Source organism: Centropristis striata, chromosome 3 (genome assembly GCF_030273125.1).
Source record: "Centropristis striata isolate RG_2023a ecotype Rhode Island chromosome 3, C.striata_1.0, whole genome shotgun sequence".
Lineage (NCBI taxonomy): Eukaryota > Metazoa > Chordata > Actinopteri > Perciformes > Serranidae > Centropristis > Centropristis striata.
In genome coordinates this window covers 26,159,482-26,174,052 of record NC_081519.1, presented here as the reverse complement: position 1 = coordinate 26,174,052, position 14,571 = coordinate 26,159,482, and the positions used below count along the sequence as shown (strand labels likewise).

General features: G+C 39.8%; 1 protein-coding gene across 1 annotated transcript in view; it reads right to left on the bottom strand.

The window, feature by feature from the left end:
- Window positions 1-1,445: 1,445 nt before the first annotated feature.
- The window catches only part of LOC131968146 (dihydropyridine-sensitive L-type skeletal muscle calcium channel subunit alpha-1-like), a 130,099-nt gene continuing 116,973 nt past the window's right edge, over window positions 1,446-14,571 (bottom strand). The window contains exons 37-42 of the mRNA XM_059328889.1: window positions 12,428-12,530; window positions 12,217-12,318; window positions 10,969-11,099; window positions 8,699-8,821; window positions 7,257-7,399; window positions 1,446-2,799 (exon numbers count right to left, since the gene is read on the bottom strand). Of these exons, the coding sequence (XP_059184872.1) occupies window positions 2,790-2,799; window positions 7,257-7,399; window positions 8,699-8,821; window positions 10,969-11,099; window positions 12,217-12,318; window positions 12,428-12,530 (612 nt within the window). The 3' untranslated portion in view covers window positions 1,446-2,789. The remainder of the gene's footprint in view (window positions 2,800-7,256; window positions 7,400-8,698; window positions 8,822-10,968; window positions 11,100-12,216; window positions 12,319-12,427; window positions 12,531-14,571) is intronic.

Here is a 14,571-nt window from a genome sequence, read left to right as displayed (position 1 = left end):
TATATATATATATATATATATATAGACAGTAGTGTTCAAAATAATAGCAGTCCAATGTGACTAACCAGATTAATTCAGGTTGATAGTATATTTTTATTGCTACATGGCAAACAAGGTACCAGTAGGTGCAGTAGATTCTCAGAAAACCAACAAGAACCAGCATTCGTGATATGCACGCTCTTAAGGCTGTGCAAGCGGGCAATTAGTTGAAAGGTGTGTGTTCAAAAACAGTGAAAAAACAGTTGTGAATCAGGTGGCCTCTATTTAAGGATGAAGCCAGCACTTGTTGAACCTGCATTTCTCTTTGAAAGCCTGAGGAAAATGGGTCCTTCAAGACATTGTTCAGAATAACAGCGTACTTTGATTAAAAAGTTGATTGGAGAAGGGAAAACTTATTAAGAGTTGCAAACAATTATAGGCTGTTCAGCTAAAATGATCTCCAATGCTTTAAAATGGAGAGCCAAACAGCAAAACCAGAGACATGTGGCAGAAAACTGAAGACAACCATCAAAATGGATGGAAGAATAAGCAGAATGGCAAAAGCTCAGCCAATGATCAGCTCCAGACTGATCAAAGACAGTCTGGAGTTACCTGGAAGTGCTGTGACAGTTGAAAGACGTCTTTGTGAAGCTAATCTATTTACAAGAATCCCCCGCACAGTCCCTCTGTTAAAAAAAAAGGCATGTGCAGAAGAGGTTACAATTTGCCAATGAACACATCAACTGGCCTAAAGAGAAATGGAGGAACATTTTGTGGACTGATGAGAGTATATATATAATATATTCAACCAACACTTGTTTTCAGCTGAAACATTTATCAACATCAGATCATTCTTATGCTGTGATTGGCGAGATATGAATGTTTGATGAATCACATGTAAACTCTGTCAGAAGATATATGCGCTCAGATCTGCGCTGGTTTCTACGTTGGTTTGATAAATGAGGGCCCAAGTGTTCCACTGATGGGCTGCACACATTTAGCAACAGCTGTCCTGTGATTTATGTTCTATTTCTTGAGGGAAAATAACAGAATCTTTGACAATACAGGTGCAGATGCTGCTGCATTTAGACTTTAATCACACTTAATTAAACACACAAAGTCAATGATTATAATATCTAGGCATACTACCAGATTCATGTCAAAATGAACAGAACTGATTTCTCTAGTGTTTCAAAGCATGCAGTGACTCTTTAAAAAATGCATTTATTGATATGTTGTATTAAAGAGGGATCAAGGAGTGATGCATTTCATTGTTTTGTGTTTATCAATTTAACTCAACTGTTTTGGCTCAAGGATCATTGCAATTCAGTTACAAGCTTGTAAACATAGTAGAGCTGCAACAATTATTTGATTAATCGAACAATAATTGATTATTAAATTATTGATTAATTAAAACTATTTTGATAATCGAATAATTGATTTATTGATAAATAAATAATAGATAAATAAACAATTTATTGACAAACAAGTAATTAACTAATCGTTTAAATAATCGACAGATTAATCGATAATGAAAATAATTGTAAAACATAGTGGCCTATTACTTGGTCACATGTGGCTGATAAGAGGCTGGTTGGTGGTTTGGAATTGCCTCAACAAAGAAGGCGTGTGTAACACAAGTAACATGATCAAAACAACTTTGGGAAAGTATGTTGTTGCTGTATGCCTATGCCTATGGAGAGATCAGTCACCACAAAAGATCTGCAAAAAATTAAGTGTGCAGGAGTGACTCTAAATTGTAAGGACACTGCAAAAAAGGGGTGTCTAAAAACAAGATAAAAACACTAAATCTGAGGGAAATGATCTTGCTGCATGGACAGATAATTTCACTTGACAAGATTTCTTAAATTAAGACAGTTAAATCTAGAAATAAGCATGTTGTATGCTTAAAATAAGAAATTAACTCTTAAAACAAGATAAATTAGAGCTGCAAGCAGCGATGAACTGGCCCGAGCAGAGTGCACTGACAATTATTTGTTTCTTACCAAGATAAAAAAACCTTTAGATTTAGAAGTGTTATCTCTGACCTCAGTCATCAGAAACCTCTCAACTGATCATGCTGCGCTGAACTGCAGTCAACTAAGATCCTCAAAGTCTATACCACAGTATAATAACATCCTTTATCTGTGAATCCACATTTTCTATCATTTACACTTTAATTAGAAATAAAACACATTAAGACCGACTTGGACTGTAACACATGGATTACAATGACAATCAATATGGGGCAATCAGAGTGCAGTTTAAAATAATGTAACCAGTTCTTTAAAAATATATTTTTTAACACAAGTAGAACATTACACAATGATGTATTGTGTGCTGTGTATGCTATTCAGCACACACATAATTTTTCTATATTAAAAATTCTCAGAATAAATAACTATAGACTATAAGACTGATTATTGGACAAAGCTCCAAACAATGTCAGTGTTGCTCTTTGTTGGATGTGCATGGCTGAATGTGTTTATAAGGTGATATTATGTTAATATTTTGTTTGCATCTTTTTCTTCTTTCTCCAAGTGGTGTTAAAACTAATAATGCAGCATACCAGGAGCTCAAAACACCACAGACAAACAACATAACCTTGAAGAGTTTATTGTGGTCCTAAGCCTATTGCTCTACATCGGTTGCAAGGTGGACTGGGAGTCTTGGCAGCTCCTTTCATCACAGTCCTCCTTTGCATCTGTTGAGAAGCTCCTGCCATTTCCACCTTGCAGAGGTCAAAGGTCAAGGCCTTGAAGTACTCTGACAGCCATCAATGGTCAGAGGCCAATTATGTCAATCTACTGTTAATAGGGGCTGAGAAAACAAAGGGACAAGAATGAAACAGTCTCAGTTTCAGGCGAACATAGAGTACAAGCCAGAATAAAGAAAAATGTTGGCGTGGGGTGTGTGGCATCCTAGCAGCTGAGTGGAGCTCAATGAAGTCTAAATCGTGTATTTTCTGATTGTATGTGCCAATATGTGTATTATAATTGTGTAGAAGGCAAACTTCCCAGGAACACAACAGACATTATTTTTGTAGACTAATTTTATTAAAGTTTCCACTAACCATTCTTAATATGGCACCTCTTGCACATGTTTAGTCATGAATTATTATGCCAGTAATTAGTAGTCAGTGAGTATTGAAAAAAATATGGTTTCAATTTTTTTTAAATTAAACTGAGTTATAAAATATTGTAAGTGGATATTTTATCTGACAGAGAGCTCAAGATGCAAATAAAACCAATGAAGGACATGCATCCAAGTCATACTTGCTCTGAGCCCTGAGTGTACCTTTCTACCAGCTCAAACACTCTTGACCCCTCAGCCTTGAACTTTAGTCTTTGGACAAGGAGTCTGCAAGGAGCTCAACTCTGTGCAGTTCTCTGTGTGTTGAGGACTAAAACTAGCCTGGGTATACCCATGCTGCCTTGTGCGCTTGATTTTGTTTTCGAACTGCAAGGCGGCATGGTGTCCATGGCCGATCCTTAGCTCTGCTTTTGATATCCAATCACAGAACGGGGAGGGACGGCAAGACGAAAGCTTGTAGTTTTCTTACGGATCCAACATGGCTGCAGCAGAAACGAAGCTCTCTTTGGATCTAGCTGTAGACAGTGTTCTAGATAGTTTAGAGCAAAAGTTTATTTTAAAAGAACAACGTTTGGCTTTACACTCCTTTATCACCACCAAAAAGCATGTTTTAGCCTTGCTTCCAACAGCATTTGGCAAAAGCCTAATTTACCAACTAACCCTGTTAGTAGCTAAGCTAATGGGGTTTAGCGCGACCCCGGTGGTTGTGGTTGTGGACTCTTGGGCGACTATCACTCCTAATAATGCTAACCTCTCTGATATGCTCGTTGTTTTTTGGAAAAATATACGTCATGTCATGTGTGTGCATATGTGGAGTGTCCTTCTTCCTTCATATATATCTTGCACAAACGGCAATAATCATTCGGTGCCAACGTGTAAACATCAGTCATCTTCTGTCGATTTACATACGCCATCTGGTATAATTGATACGATTGGCTCAGAGTTACGTACAGGCGCTTATGATAGACATTCGTAGCGGCCAATAAACGGCTCTGGACCATCGTAAACCACGCCTCCTCTACGGAAAAATTGATAGGTGGTCTCCAGACTACATGTCATTTGACTAAAACCGCAATTATACTAAATAAAGAAACAAACAATCAAACAAACACAAAATGGAAAAAAAAAGTGTTTTAAACAATGTGCAGGTCAATGTGCAAAGAAATAAATATGCTCAGAAAAAAATACAATTCATTTATTTAATATAAAAAATGTTTTACCTATTATTGTATTTATTCATTCAATAATTCATTAACCGATTAACAGCTTAACCAAAGCTCAGGACACCCTGGGCAGGTCGCCAGATTATTGCAGAGCAGACACATTCAAGCCCTCATTTACTGTTTTTGACAGAGAAAAGATCCCTTAAAACTGCTGTCCATCATGGACAATACTCAGCACCCTCTGCTAGCAAAGGCACCAGGCATTCACGGTTGCATGTGTGACCGGGTGAGCCATTTCCCTCCTGGTCACTGCATGACGCTGTGCCAGCTGTGTGCAGGTTAATTGGGGCGTGGCGCGGTGTGTTTGTGATTAAAACAGGTGTGTTGGTCATCACTCTCCCCTTTCTGATTCTACACTGCGGCGCGTCTGGTGTGTCAGGTCGCCGTGCATGTCCGTGTCTCCTCGGTGCAACATTAAGGTAGGCATCCCGTCCTAACTGCCGCCTTGTGTTACTTTTATTTGGCCCTGGGGTTTCATCCTCCCGCTCCGTTGCAGTGGCATGGAGCGACGGTGAGCCGGAGGGGGCGAGCAGTTCGGTCGGAGTGCGTGCTTGGGTGCAGTAGAGCTCAGAGGTAGGCTGCTCTTAACTGTCTGCTGTTGCAGTTTGCCTTTCAGTGCGCTAGTTGTGACACAGTCTCTCTTTGTCACTGTACAGCGGGGCGCTGTAACCAGCGTCTCCCACTCCTAGTTCTGCACTTATCCGTTTGGCGTCCTGGTGTGTATCCGGTCATCGGCCACCACGACGAGGTCTGCTGCTGTCCTGGCTCTGCTAAGTGTGGACTGAGAAGCTCCACTGTCTCGGGTCACTCCACGTGCCCACAGTTTCGGTCCTTGGTGGACGAGATTCAGACAAGTTAAAGCCAAGTTTGGCTCGCCTGTCGCCTGTCTTTTTAATTATTTTTCATAAGTCAATATTAATTTCAAAGAGTAAATATTTCGTTTGTTTAATTAAGCTTGTTTCTGTTTAGGGTTTGATCAATAATAGTTTGGGTTATTTTTCTCATTAGGTTGATAAGTATATTCTTTTGTTTAATTTTTGATTTGTTTCTATTTAGCCTAAGTTGGGTTATATTAGGATTGTGTTCTTTTGTTAATTTGTTTAGAGCCTTTGATATTTCTATTCTGTTAATTGTGTTATCCCTTTGGCTCTTTTAACTGAGATGCCCCAGATGTCCCCACACTGCCTGATATTAATTGGTGTGTCCTTATTTTACCATAGGTGCTGGGTCCCAGCGAGCGGCAGCCTTCCCCTGGTGGTGGTGTTTGACAGTTTGGTTGCAGTGCACTGGTGGTTTAGTTTATATTTATCCCCTTTTGAGTTCCCTGCCACCGTGGTAAGCCCAGCCCTGATTGGTATCTTTTGTTTTCCCCCGCCAGTGTGGTGGCCCCATCTGGGTGCACTTGTTCCACCTTGCAACACACTTATTTTAGTCATTTTAATAATTTTGTTAAATAAAATTGATTTTCTTTGAAACCACGACCTCTGGCCCGTGTGTGATTCCGGACCTGTGTTGGCCTTTGTAGGGCAATTTCCTGGGTTAGAATCCCACGTGGCGTTGTTGGCAACTCACATTACACATATACACGCATACACAAACACACTCACACTCACACCCGCTCCCGCCACACATGCTAAGCCGCTTGTTGTGCTAACCACAGCACCAGTAACCCTAATGCTTTTTGATGTTGGTTGACATCTTGTTTTGAGTATATTACACACACACAAAAAAGGATACTCTCGGTAGGCTAAACACTGCTCTGTTGCCAACCACCAGTTGCTCCTAGGACCCAGTCCTTGCATTCAACACAAAAAAATTCCAAAAGTATGGATAGAAATCAATACTGTGCTCACAGCAATGATTTAATTTAAAAAGGATGGCAACTTGGTTTGGTGGTTTTTGATGGATTGTAGAAGGCCTCTGAGCAGAGAAAAACAGTGGCAGCCATCCACTGGCGGTTGTTTGTTTTTTGTCTTGTTTGTTTTTGTTGTTTTAAGTGTCTTGTTATAATCAAAGTATTGTTGGTGTAGGCTACTGAAAATCAATTGTATGTGATGTCAGACCATCTTTTTTTATTTTTATTGTTCAAGTAGGGGGCAGACGGATATAAGAAATGTTTTCTTCTTGCTGCTCCTTTCCAATGAAAGGAACAAAATAAATAAATAAATAAATGAGCTCTGCCACTTTCTCCATAGCCTCCGGCCAAACCTTCAGGCATTTGCACCAAACTAAAGTTAGCTTGGTAGAAGCAATGTGCAGGATGTTTTGTTCACACGATGTGAGGGTCTAAGGACAGAGGGTAAAGCCCTTTGAGGCAAATCTGTGATTTGTTATTTTGGGCAATATGAATAAAATTGACTTGACTTGACACTGTACACAGTAACTCTGAACATACATGAAATATTTATGAAATCATAGTATTTATTCCTACAGCACAAAACGTATTACCCTAATATCCTGATTGCCAGTTCAGCAGCAGAAAACAATTTAATTTGCCTTCCATTATTCACAGATAATTTGCACACAGACATGAAACAGCCTGGCATCCAATATTCCTTTGGGTTATTTAGCATTAGTTGACTTCATGTAAATTACATTGTCTGATGGTATTTAATGAAAGGGTTAGTAAATAATTAATGTTTTTAATGTCTTAAAATCAAGACAAGTTTTTTAATTTTTTAAATTTTGTTATATATTTTGATTAGTTGACTGAGAATATTTCACAAGCAAATGTTTCTCAACAGCATGATAGTTAAAAATCCTGTTAAAAGGGCTGTTATGTTTAGTTGTAGACCACCAATACTTTAGTGTATTGTCCACTTTTCTTGGATAATATATTAAATGTCATGTCATGGAGCATAAAGTAAAAAAGAAACATGAAACTAAGGGAAAAAATGTACTACACTTCAGGATACGTCACAACAAATGGCCATACCTATACATAAGCATGAGCTCACACACCTGTGACTTGTGTTGGTAGTATTTATATTGTTGACTCCTTCGGCCATCTGCAGAGGACGCTGGCAAGTGACCTGGCTGGCATTGGCGATCTCATTCTCCACAGAAAAAGGGTCGGAGTGGTTTCCAAAAAGACTTCCTTGTCTCTGTTTTAGAGAAGATAGTACAGTTACTGTGGGCAATATTCATAGTTTACATATATCCATGTCCCATATGTCAAAACGAGTGAATACAAAATTCCTTTTTTACATCAGTATTGGTGCTGTCAGTATCTGTTTGCAGCAAAGCTATTCCGTTGTTTCCCCTTGTTTTTTTATATGTCAGGTATCACCATTGCAAACCTGATTAAAGCTGCACTGACTAAAAGTTAACAGTTTATTGTGCTTATTCCTAAAGAGAACAAGAAAACAATTGCTCTAAATTAGCTTATAAGTCTGGTAGTATTACAAGCTTTATTACAGCCTGTTTAAATTGGTTAAGTATTCTCTTGCTGTGGTGTGTTTTTATCATCTTTATAAATCATCCATCCATCCATCCATGTCTGCTTATCCGGGGCCGGGTCGCAGGGGCAGCAGGCTAAGCAGGGCATTCCAGACGTCCCTCTCCCCAGCCACAACGTCCAGCTCCTCCTGGGGGACCCCGAGGCGTTCCCAGGCCAGGAGAGAGATATAATCCCTCCACCGTGTTCTGGGTCTTCCCCGGGGCCTCCTACCAGTTGGACGTGCCCGGAACACCTCTAACGGGAGGCGCCCGGGAGGATCCTTACCAGATGCCCAAACCACCTCAGCTGGCTCCTTTCGACGTGAAGGAGCAGTGGCTCTATTCCGAGCTCCCTCCTGATGTCTGAGCTCCTCCCCCTATCTCTAAGGCTGAGCCCAGCCACCCTACGGGGGAAGCTCATTTTAGCCGCTTGTATCCGCTATCTCATTCTTTCGGCTCATGACCATAGGTGATGGTTGGAACGTAGATGGACCGGTAAATTGAGAGCTTTGCCTTCTGGCTCGGCTCCTTCTTCACCACGACGGTCTGGTATAACGCCCGCATCACTGCTGACGCTGCACCAAAACCACCTGTCCATCTCACGCTCCGTTCTATCTTTATAAATCAGGATAACAAAAAATTCACTCCCTCATTTTGTTATAATCGACATCAGTGTCACAACATTTAAAAAAAAAATTTAACTGATGTTTTGAAACAATTAAATTTGCAGTTCAATTTCAAAACAATACAATTTAGTTGGAAAGAATTTGGATGTGGTTTTAGTCTCTGAGGGAGCATACTGTTGAACTCCAAGAGCAGTTAACCATTGTTCTGGATAGGCTCTCCTAGTTCACTGTCGACCTGAAAACAGTGAAGGCTGTTTGTAAAATCCCATATAATTCCTTACATAATTCCCTCCATTACTCCTTCGACTATTCATTTATCTTTCCATCCTAGCCAATTACCCTATAAATGCCCTCTGCAGCATCATTAGTAGCTTGATCCATGTCTTCTTCAGTCACAAGGTCTCCAGAGATGGTCCTATGTAGCTCTGGAGCTGCCTCCTCCTCGATGTTCCTCAACCCTGCCTGATGGAAACAGAGATAAAGATATGTATTGTATTGTAGTCTATGGAATAGACAAGGATTAAAAAAAGTGGATATTAAAGTTGTTTTTGTACTTAAAATGTTTTTCTTCTAAGTAGCATTAGTTGTCAGAGGGGGAAAAACATAAAACATGTGAAGTAATTTTAGTTTTTTCCATAATGTGGGTTTTACTGTGACTTTTTACACTCTTTCCCATTGTTTGCCATTTAAGGTCACCTGTTTTTTTGAGTAATGGACATAAGAAGTGAATAGCTTCGGCCCTGGAGGAAAACAAACCTCTCCTGTGCTTCTTAACCACGGTCTGGGAGCTGAAGCAGGAAAAGTTTACACATGGGAAAAATGTTGGATGAGTCAGTTTTGTTCAGACCTTGAAAATGTTATTGTAAATTCAAACTTCTTGTTACTCCAGTGCGCAATGCATTTGAAATCAGTGCTGCCACCAGCAGTTGGATATATGCCCAGTCAGCAACATAGTCACTGATTGGTCAAGTCAAGTTTGACCAGTTAGAATGTTCTGTCAAACTGTTGCTACATTTTCTAAAAAACAATTAAAGACAAGCTTGATCCATGGTAAAAAATAAAAAATACATCGGGCTGTGACAGTAATTGCACCTTTTCACTGCAGACACAAAAGGTGTGTACCTTCACAGCCCGAGCGATACAGTCCTTTTTGGTAAATATACAACTCATAAGGGTGATTCGCGCCACTGCAGAAAAGTCAGCTGACTCTATGGGGTGGAGCTGATGAGACAGTGGCTCTGCTGCCAGGCTGGAATTGTATGACCCCTGTCCTGACACATCCAGAAGTACTCAGATGACACTGTTATTGTGGCGTGTATCAGGAATGGACAGGAATCTGAATATAGGGATATGATAAAAAGCCTTCAGTGACTGGAGTCACAAGAACTATCTCCTACTGAACACCTCAAAGACTAAGGAAATGATCATAGATTTCCGCTGGTTCAAGCCCCCTCTTCAGCCAGTGAATACCTGCGGGGTGGACATGGAGGTGGTGCTAAGTTAAAAGTAACTAGGTGTATACCTGGATAATAAGTTGGACTGGTCCCTAAACACAGACGCTCTCTTCAAAAAGGGGCAGAGATTCTTTTCACAGTGATGCAAGGCGGTTGGACAGACTGGTCTAAAGAGCTGGTTCTGTGGTTGGAGCCAGGTTGGACACACTGGAGGAGGTGGTGGAGAGATGACCTGTCAACATGTTCCAGGCCATCCTGAAATACCCAGATCATCTGCTGCACAAAACCTTTATGGACCAAAAAAACAGCAGTGGACAGCTCCTCTCTCTCTGTTGCAGGATGGAGAGATTCAAAAGATCCTTCTCTCCTACAGCCATCAGGCTGTCTCATTCTAACAGAGCTAACTGAATCTCCCCTCGGTGATAAAAAAGTAATTTTGATTTGATTTGATCCACTTAGCGTTCTATCCAATCACCAGGCTTTTTTCAGGGGAGAGAAATGGCTCTGCTCTTCGACAGGGCTAAAAAAAACGGCAGTCAAATGGCCGCTGGGGCCGGCTCACATTCAAATTAGGGGCATTTCGGCGAGGGATGCCTGCCTCATTCCGGGTATTTGACGAAAGTGGAAACGCACCTATAGACCAAAGGAGGAAAAGTACACAATAAACTTAAAGGAGAAAAGAAAGAGAGAGAGCAATTGGCTGCCGCTCGACCGGCGCCATCTTGAAAGCATGTTTTTGTTATGGTTTGTGTTGTCACCAGGGCAGTGCAGGCTCAGGAGCTCTAGGAGGAGGTGTTTTATCCGTCTCATATATTACTGTCGGGATATAGTGACAGTGAAAATTGTCTTATACAAAGTATGTCTCTTATTTTCTTTGTTTACATTTGTTTTTTTAATGTTATTAGATACCTGTTTCTTCTATCCTTTTATATCATGTTCCATCGTACAACATGAAGCTGTTTGTATATAATTTATCAACTCTGAGGGAGATGGTTCTATGCATATTTAATGAACGGTTATACTACAGTCCTACACTTTTCGTGTCCTACACACTAAAATATAACAAAGAAATGGGGGTACAATTAAGATAATTGCAATTACATTAACTAAGTAATCAAACCATTCATTGTACACCACAAAAAATTAACTACTTACCTTTATCTCATTGGTAGCACTTTTTTTGGTGGGCCGGTAGCCATAATACTCTTCCTGTTTCTTCTTTAATTTCCTAAAATAATCCTGGATTAGGAAAGTGGCATAGAACTTCCCCACAGTCACCTCATCATCTGGTAAAATACAAAAACCCGTGTAAAGTGCGGAAAATGCATGCTATTAATAGGTTAATACTCTGTACAACTCAGACTTCACAGGCTCCACTTAACAGTATACTGTTAATGTGTTTAATGTGTATTGTACGTGGCACAATTGCATTAAAACTCCTTGGCAAATAGACAGAAATTTGCAGATGCAATGATGTTTCTGTGCAAATGGAAAAATAATCAACTTGAATTAAAGATTTGCACTTATCCATAGCTTTTATAAATTTGTGCATAAATGTCAGAAAGAGAAAACTAGGATCGCAAACTAAGAAAATGAGACCTGAATTAAAAAATAAAGAATTGGAGGAAAATAAGTAGCAGGGTATATGAGGTGAAATAAAAACATTCCACAAAATACATTTTACATGGCAAAATCTTTATATTGACTTATTTAGTTTAGTTATGTAATGTCTTTTCAGGTTTCAAGGTGAATTAACTAATAATGCCTTTTGAATAGGCAACATTTAATCTCAATATAGAAATATGTCTGTGGGTCAATCCCCCACAAAGTTGTTGAAAGTGCTCTGCAGAGACACCATGTTCCTGAAGCATCTGAGGACTACTCATGGACTACTACAACGAGTTCCACCTCAGAGTGTCAACAGGGCAGATAACATCAGACTGATGCAGATTGGAGGTTGGCATCATTACAGGCTGTACAATTTCAGTCATCTTGTTCCCCCTGGCAATGAACATGTTACAAGCCTTTATGGACAACCTGACAATCAAAACCAAGTCGTGCCTGGTGCTAGGAGGATCCTAAGAGGGCTGGAGGGACTGACACTGTGGGCGAGGATGTCCTTCGAGTCTGCACTTTTATATTGCAGAAAACAATATGAACCATTACCTCCTTGAGATAAAATTTAAGAAAAAAATTGCACACACTGCTACTGTGTCTTGTTTCCAGCTCTTTTTGATGCTGTATGGACAAACATTGTTAGGTCCATACAGGATAAAAGAACTGGAAGAAAATAGCAGTGTCTGGGTAAATATTGTTCTTTGTTTGTGCAGCTTATTGTTACTAAACACCTGCATATAAGTATTGGCTGTGCATACAATATGCCTCTTCCTTTTGAAAACTGACCTCCAATAGGTGGGATGACTTGATCCAGAAGTTTCATACTGGTGCGCTTCCAGATCTTCTTGATAATTCCCCTCAGTTCCTCATTGGCTTGTTCAAAATTACCTGAGCAATGGAAGAAGCATAGTAATGAGACAAAGGGCATTACTTAGATTAAAGACATAATTCATAATTGGGATCGGCAAAATCATTTTTACTTGTTGATAACACAAACCTTCTGTCTTTATTTTCAGTGCAGTTCTAACCAGGGCAAACAGTGTGGCGTTGAAGGTGACTGTTCCATCGCTGTTGAGAGGCATGTTCATGGAGACCAACCTCTGTATAAACAAATAATGTATCATTAGGGCCTCGGGGCAATCGCCCTGAGCACTACTGTTATACTGTGGATTTCTTCTTCTTCCTCTTCCGGACGCAATTTCGTCCAGCTACTAGTCCTACAACTTGAAGAGTTGCAGGACAAATTATATATCAAAACGTGCGGTTTGATTGGGATCGGTGTGCTATTACTTTTCTCTACAGAATATGAATTTTTCGCGACGTAAGTTGCGAAAAACTGCCCAAAATTTTGCATTGAAATGAATGGGACGGCTGACAAAAAATGAGCGAAAAAGAACAATAATTGGAGATTTTTAAACGTCTACTTCTCCGGCATAATTTCACCTAGAGACTCCATTTAAACTTTAAACAGTAGACACAAGTCTTGTGTATCGGTGTATTAATCCACGTTTCGATAGGTCTTATAGTTTTTTATCAATCCCTGTTCAATGACCATGATCATTTTTGGAGAAATTCTGAGATTATAATGGGTGTGTATTGCACGGAATGTTCGTGTCACAGTGTATGACATCATCGCCAGAGTGTAGAGGGAGAGAATAAATTGTCAAAAAATAAATTTGAAAACTGCGCTCCAGGCCGCAAATTCCACTCTACAGAGATAATCTATACATAGAAACGTCTTCTAACTCACAATCCTCTGGTACAGCTGTCAGAGTTATAGTTTGGGCGTAGGACGCACAGATGCGCCACCAACATGCACCAACATGTTCAATGGCTCCCATATTAAAAACGCAGGAAGATTTCGGAAAAAGGGAAATGTAACAATTTTTTTAGATTGCTCTAACAAAGCTATTTTTTCATTTTTCTTAAAAAAAAAAAACATATGTAGAAGTTCAGGAAGAACTCAGGATGCTCAAAGTGAAGTCGGATCAATGATAGGTATTATGGTTTTGCCAAAAATGCTTTCTGTTCGAGGCCAGAAATTCCAGTCTGTCTACCTCTGCTGTCACTGAGCCGGAACAGGTGCCAGTTAATTCTGTTGATTGCTTTGATCTGATTGCCTTTGATGTGATTACAGTTACGTATACACACACACTCCTCACACATGCATACATATGCTTCAAACACACACACAGGTAACTTTATGCGATTTTCGACACGCACACACACACACACACACACACACACACACACACTTTGAGGTTAATGGGCATAGTTTGAAATCTCTGAGGAATCTCATCATAGTGTACACATACCGGCAGTAGCCCCCGTGGCCCTTTCAGGATTTCCCCAGAGGAAATTTTCTAGTTATCATTCATATCTGGTTTTCTAAACAACTTACAAACAACAGTGCTAGAAGTGTTTTTATTGCGAAACCATTTTCTGTTTCTTCCATTTCAAGGTAATTACTGCTTTTAAGCTTGTTTCCATGCTTAACTACAGGAGATGTATAGCTTTATCATAGGAAAATTGATACTAAAAAAATAACTTTAAAGGACACTTGATCTGTCTCACACTGCTGCTTTTGTTTTGTTTTGTCTCACACTCTAGCTCTGAACATCTTTCCAATACACATTATAATAAAAATTTTTTTTTACCAAAATTCATTAAGGTACCACCCAAGAATATTTAATATCTTGTTCTATATGCAATTAAGTGTCACAAAGGATTGCAAATCATTGCATTCTGTTTTTATCACATTTTTCATAGTAATTTAAATTACATTTTGGGATCAGGGTTGCCCAGTGTTTAAATGGGATATAGAATTTGAATTACACCCATAATATATGAAAGACATGAATGGAGTTTCTACTTAAAAAAAGTATTATGTTAATGGTGCAACCATAGACTGTATATAAATAATGGACGTAGTCACCGTGACGTCACCCATTGGTTTGTGGACTGCCCGTTGGAAGCCTCGAGTTCAGCGTTATACTCGTCGCCATCTTGTGTCGCCATCTTGTTTCCGATACGCGGAGCAGACCATAATTGGACTGTGGCGGAGCGCGAGGGATCTGACGACACTGACTACACGCCTCTCTACACCGGCAACCCGACTGAGAGAAGCCGCTGCTAATTCAT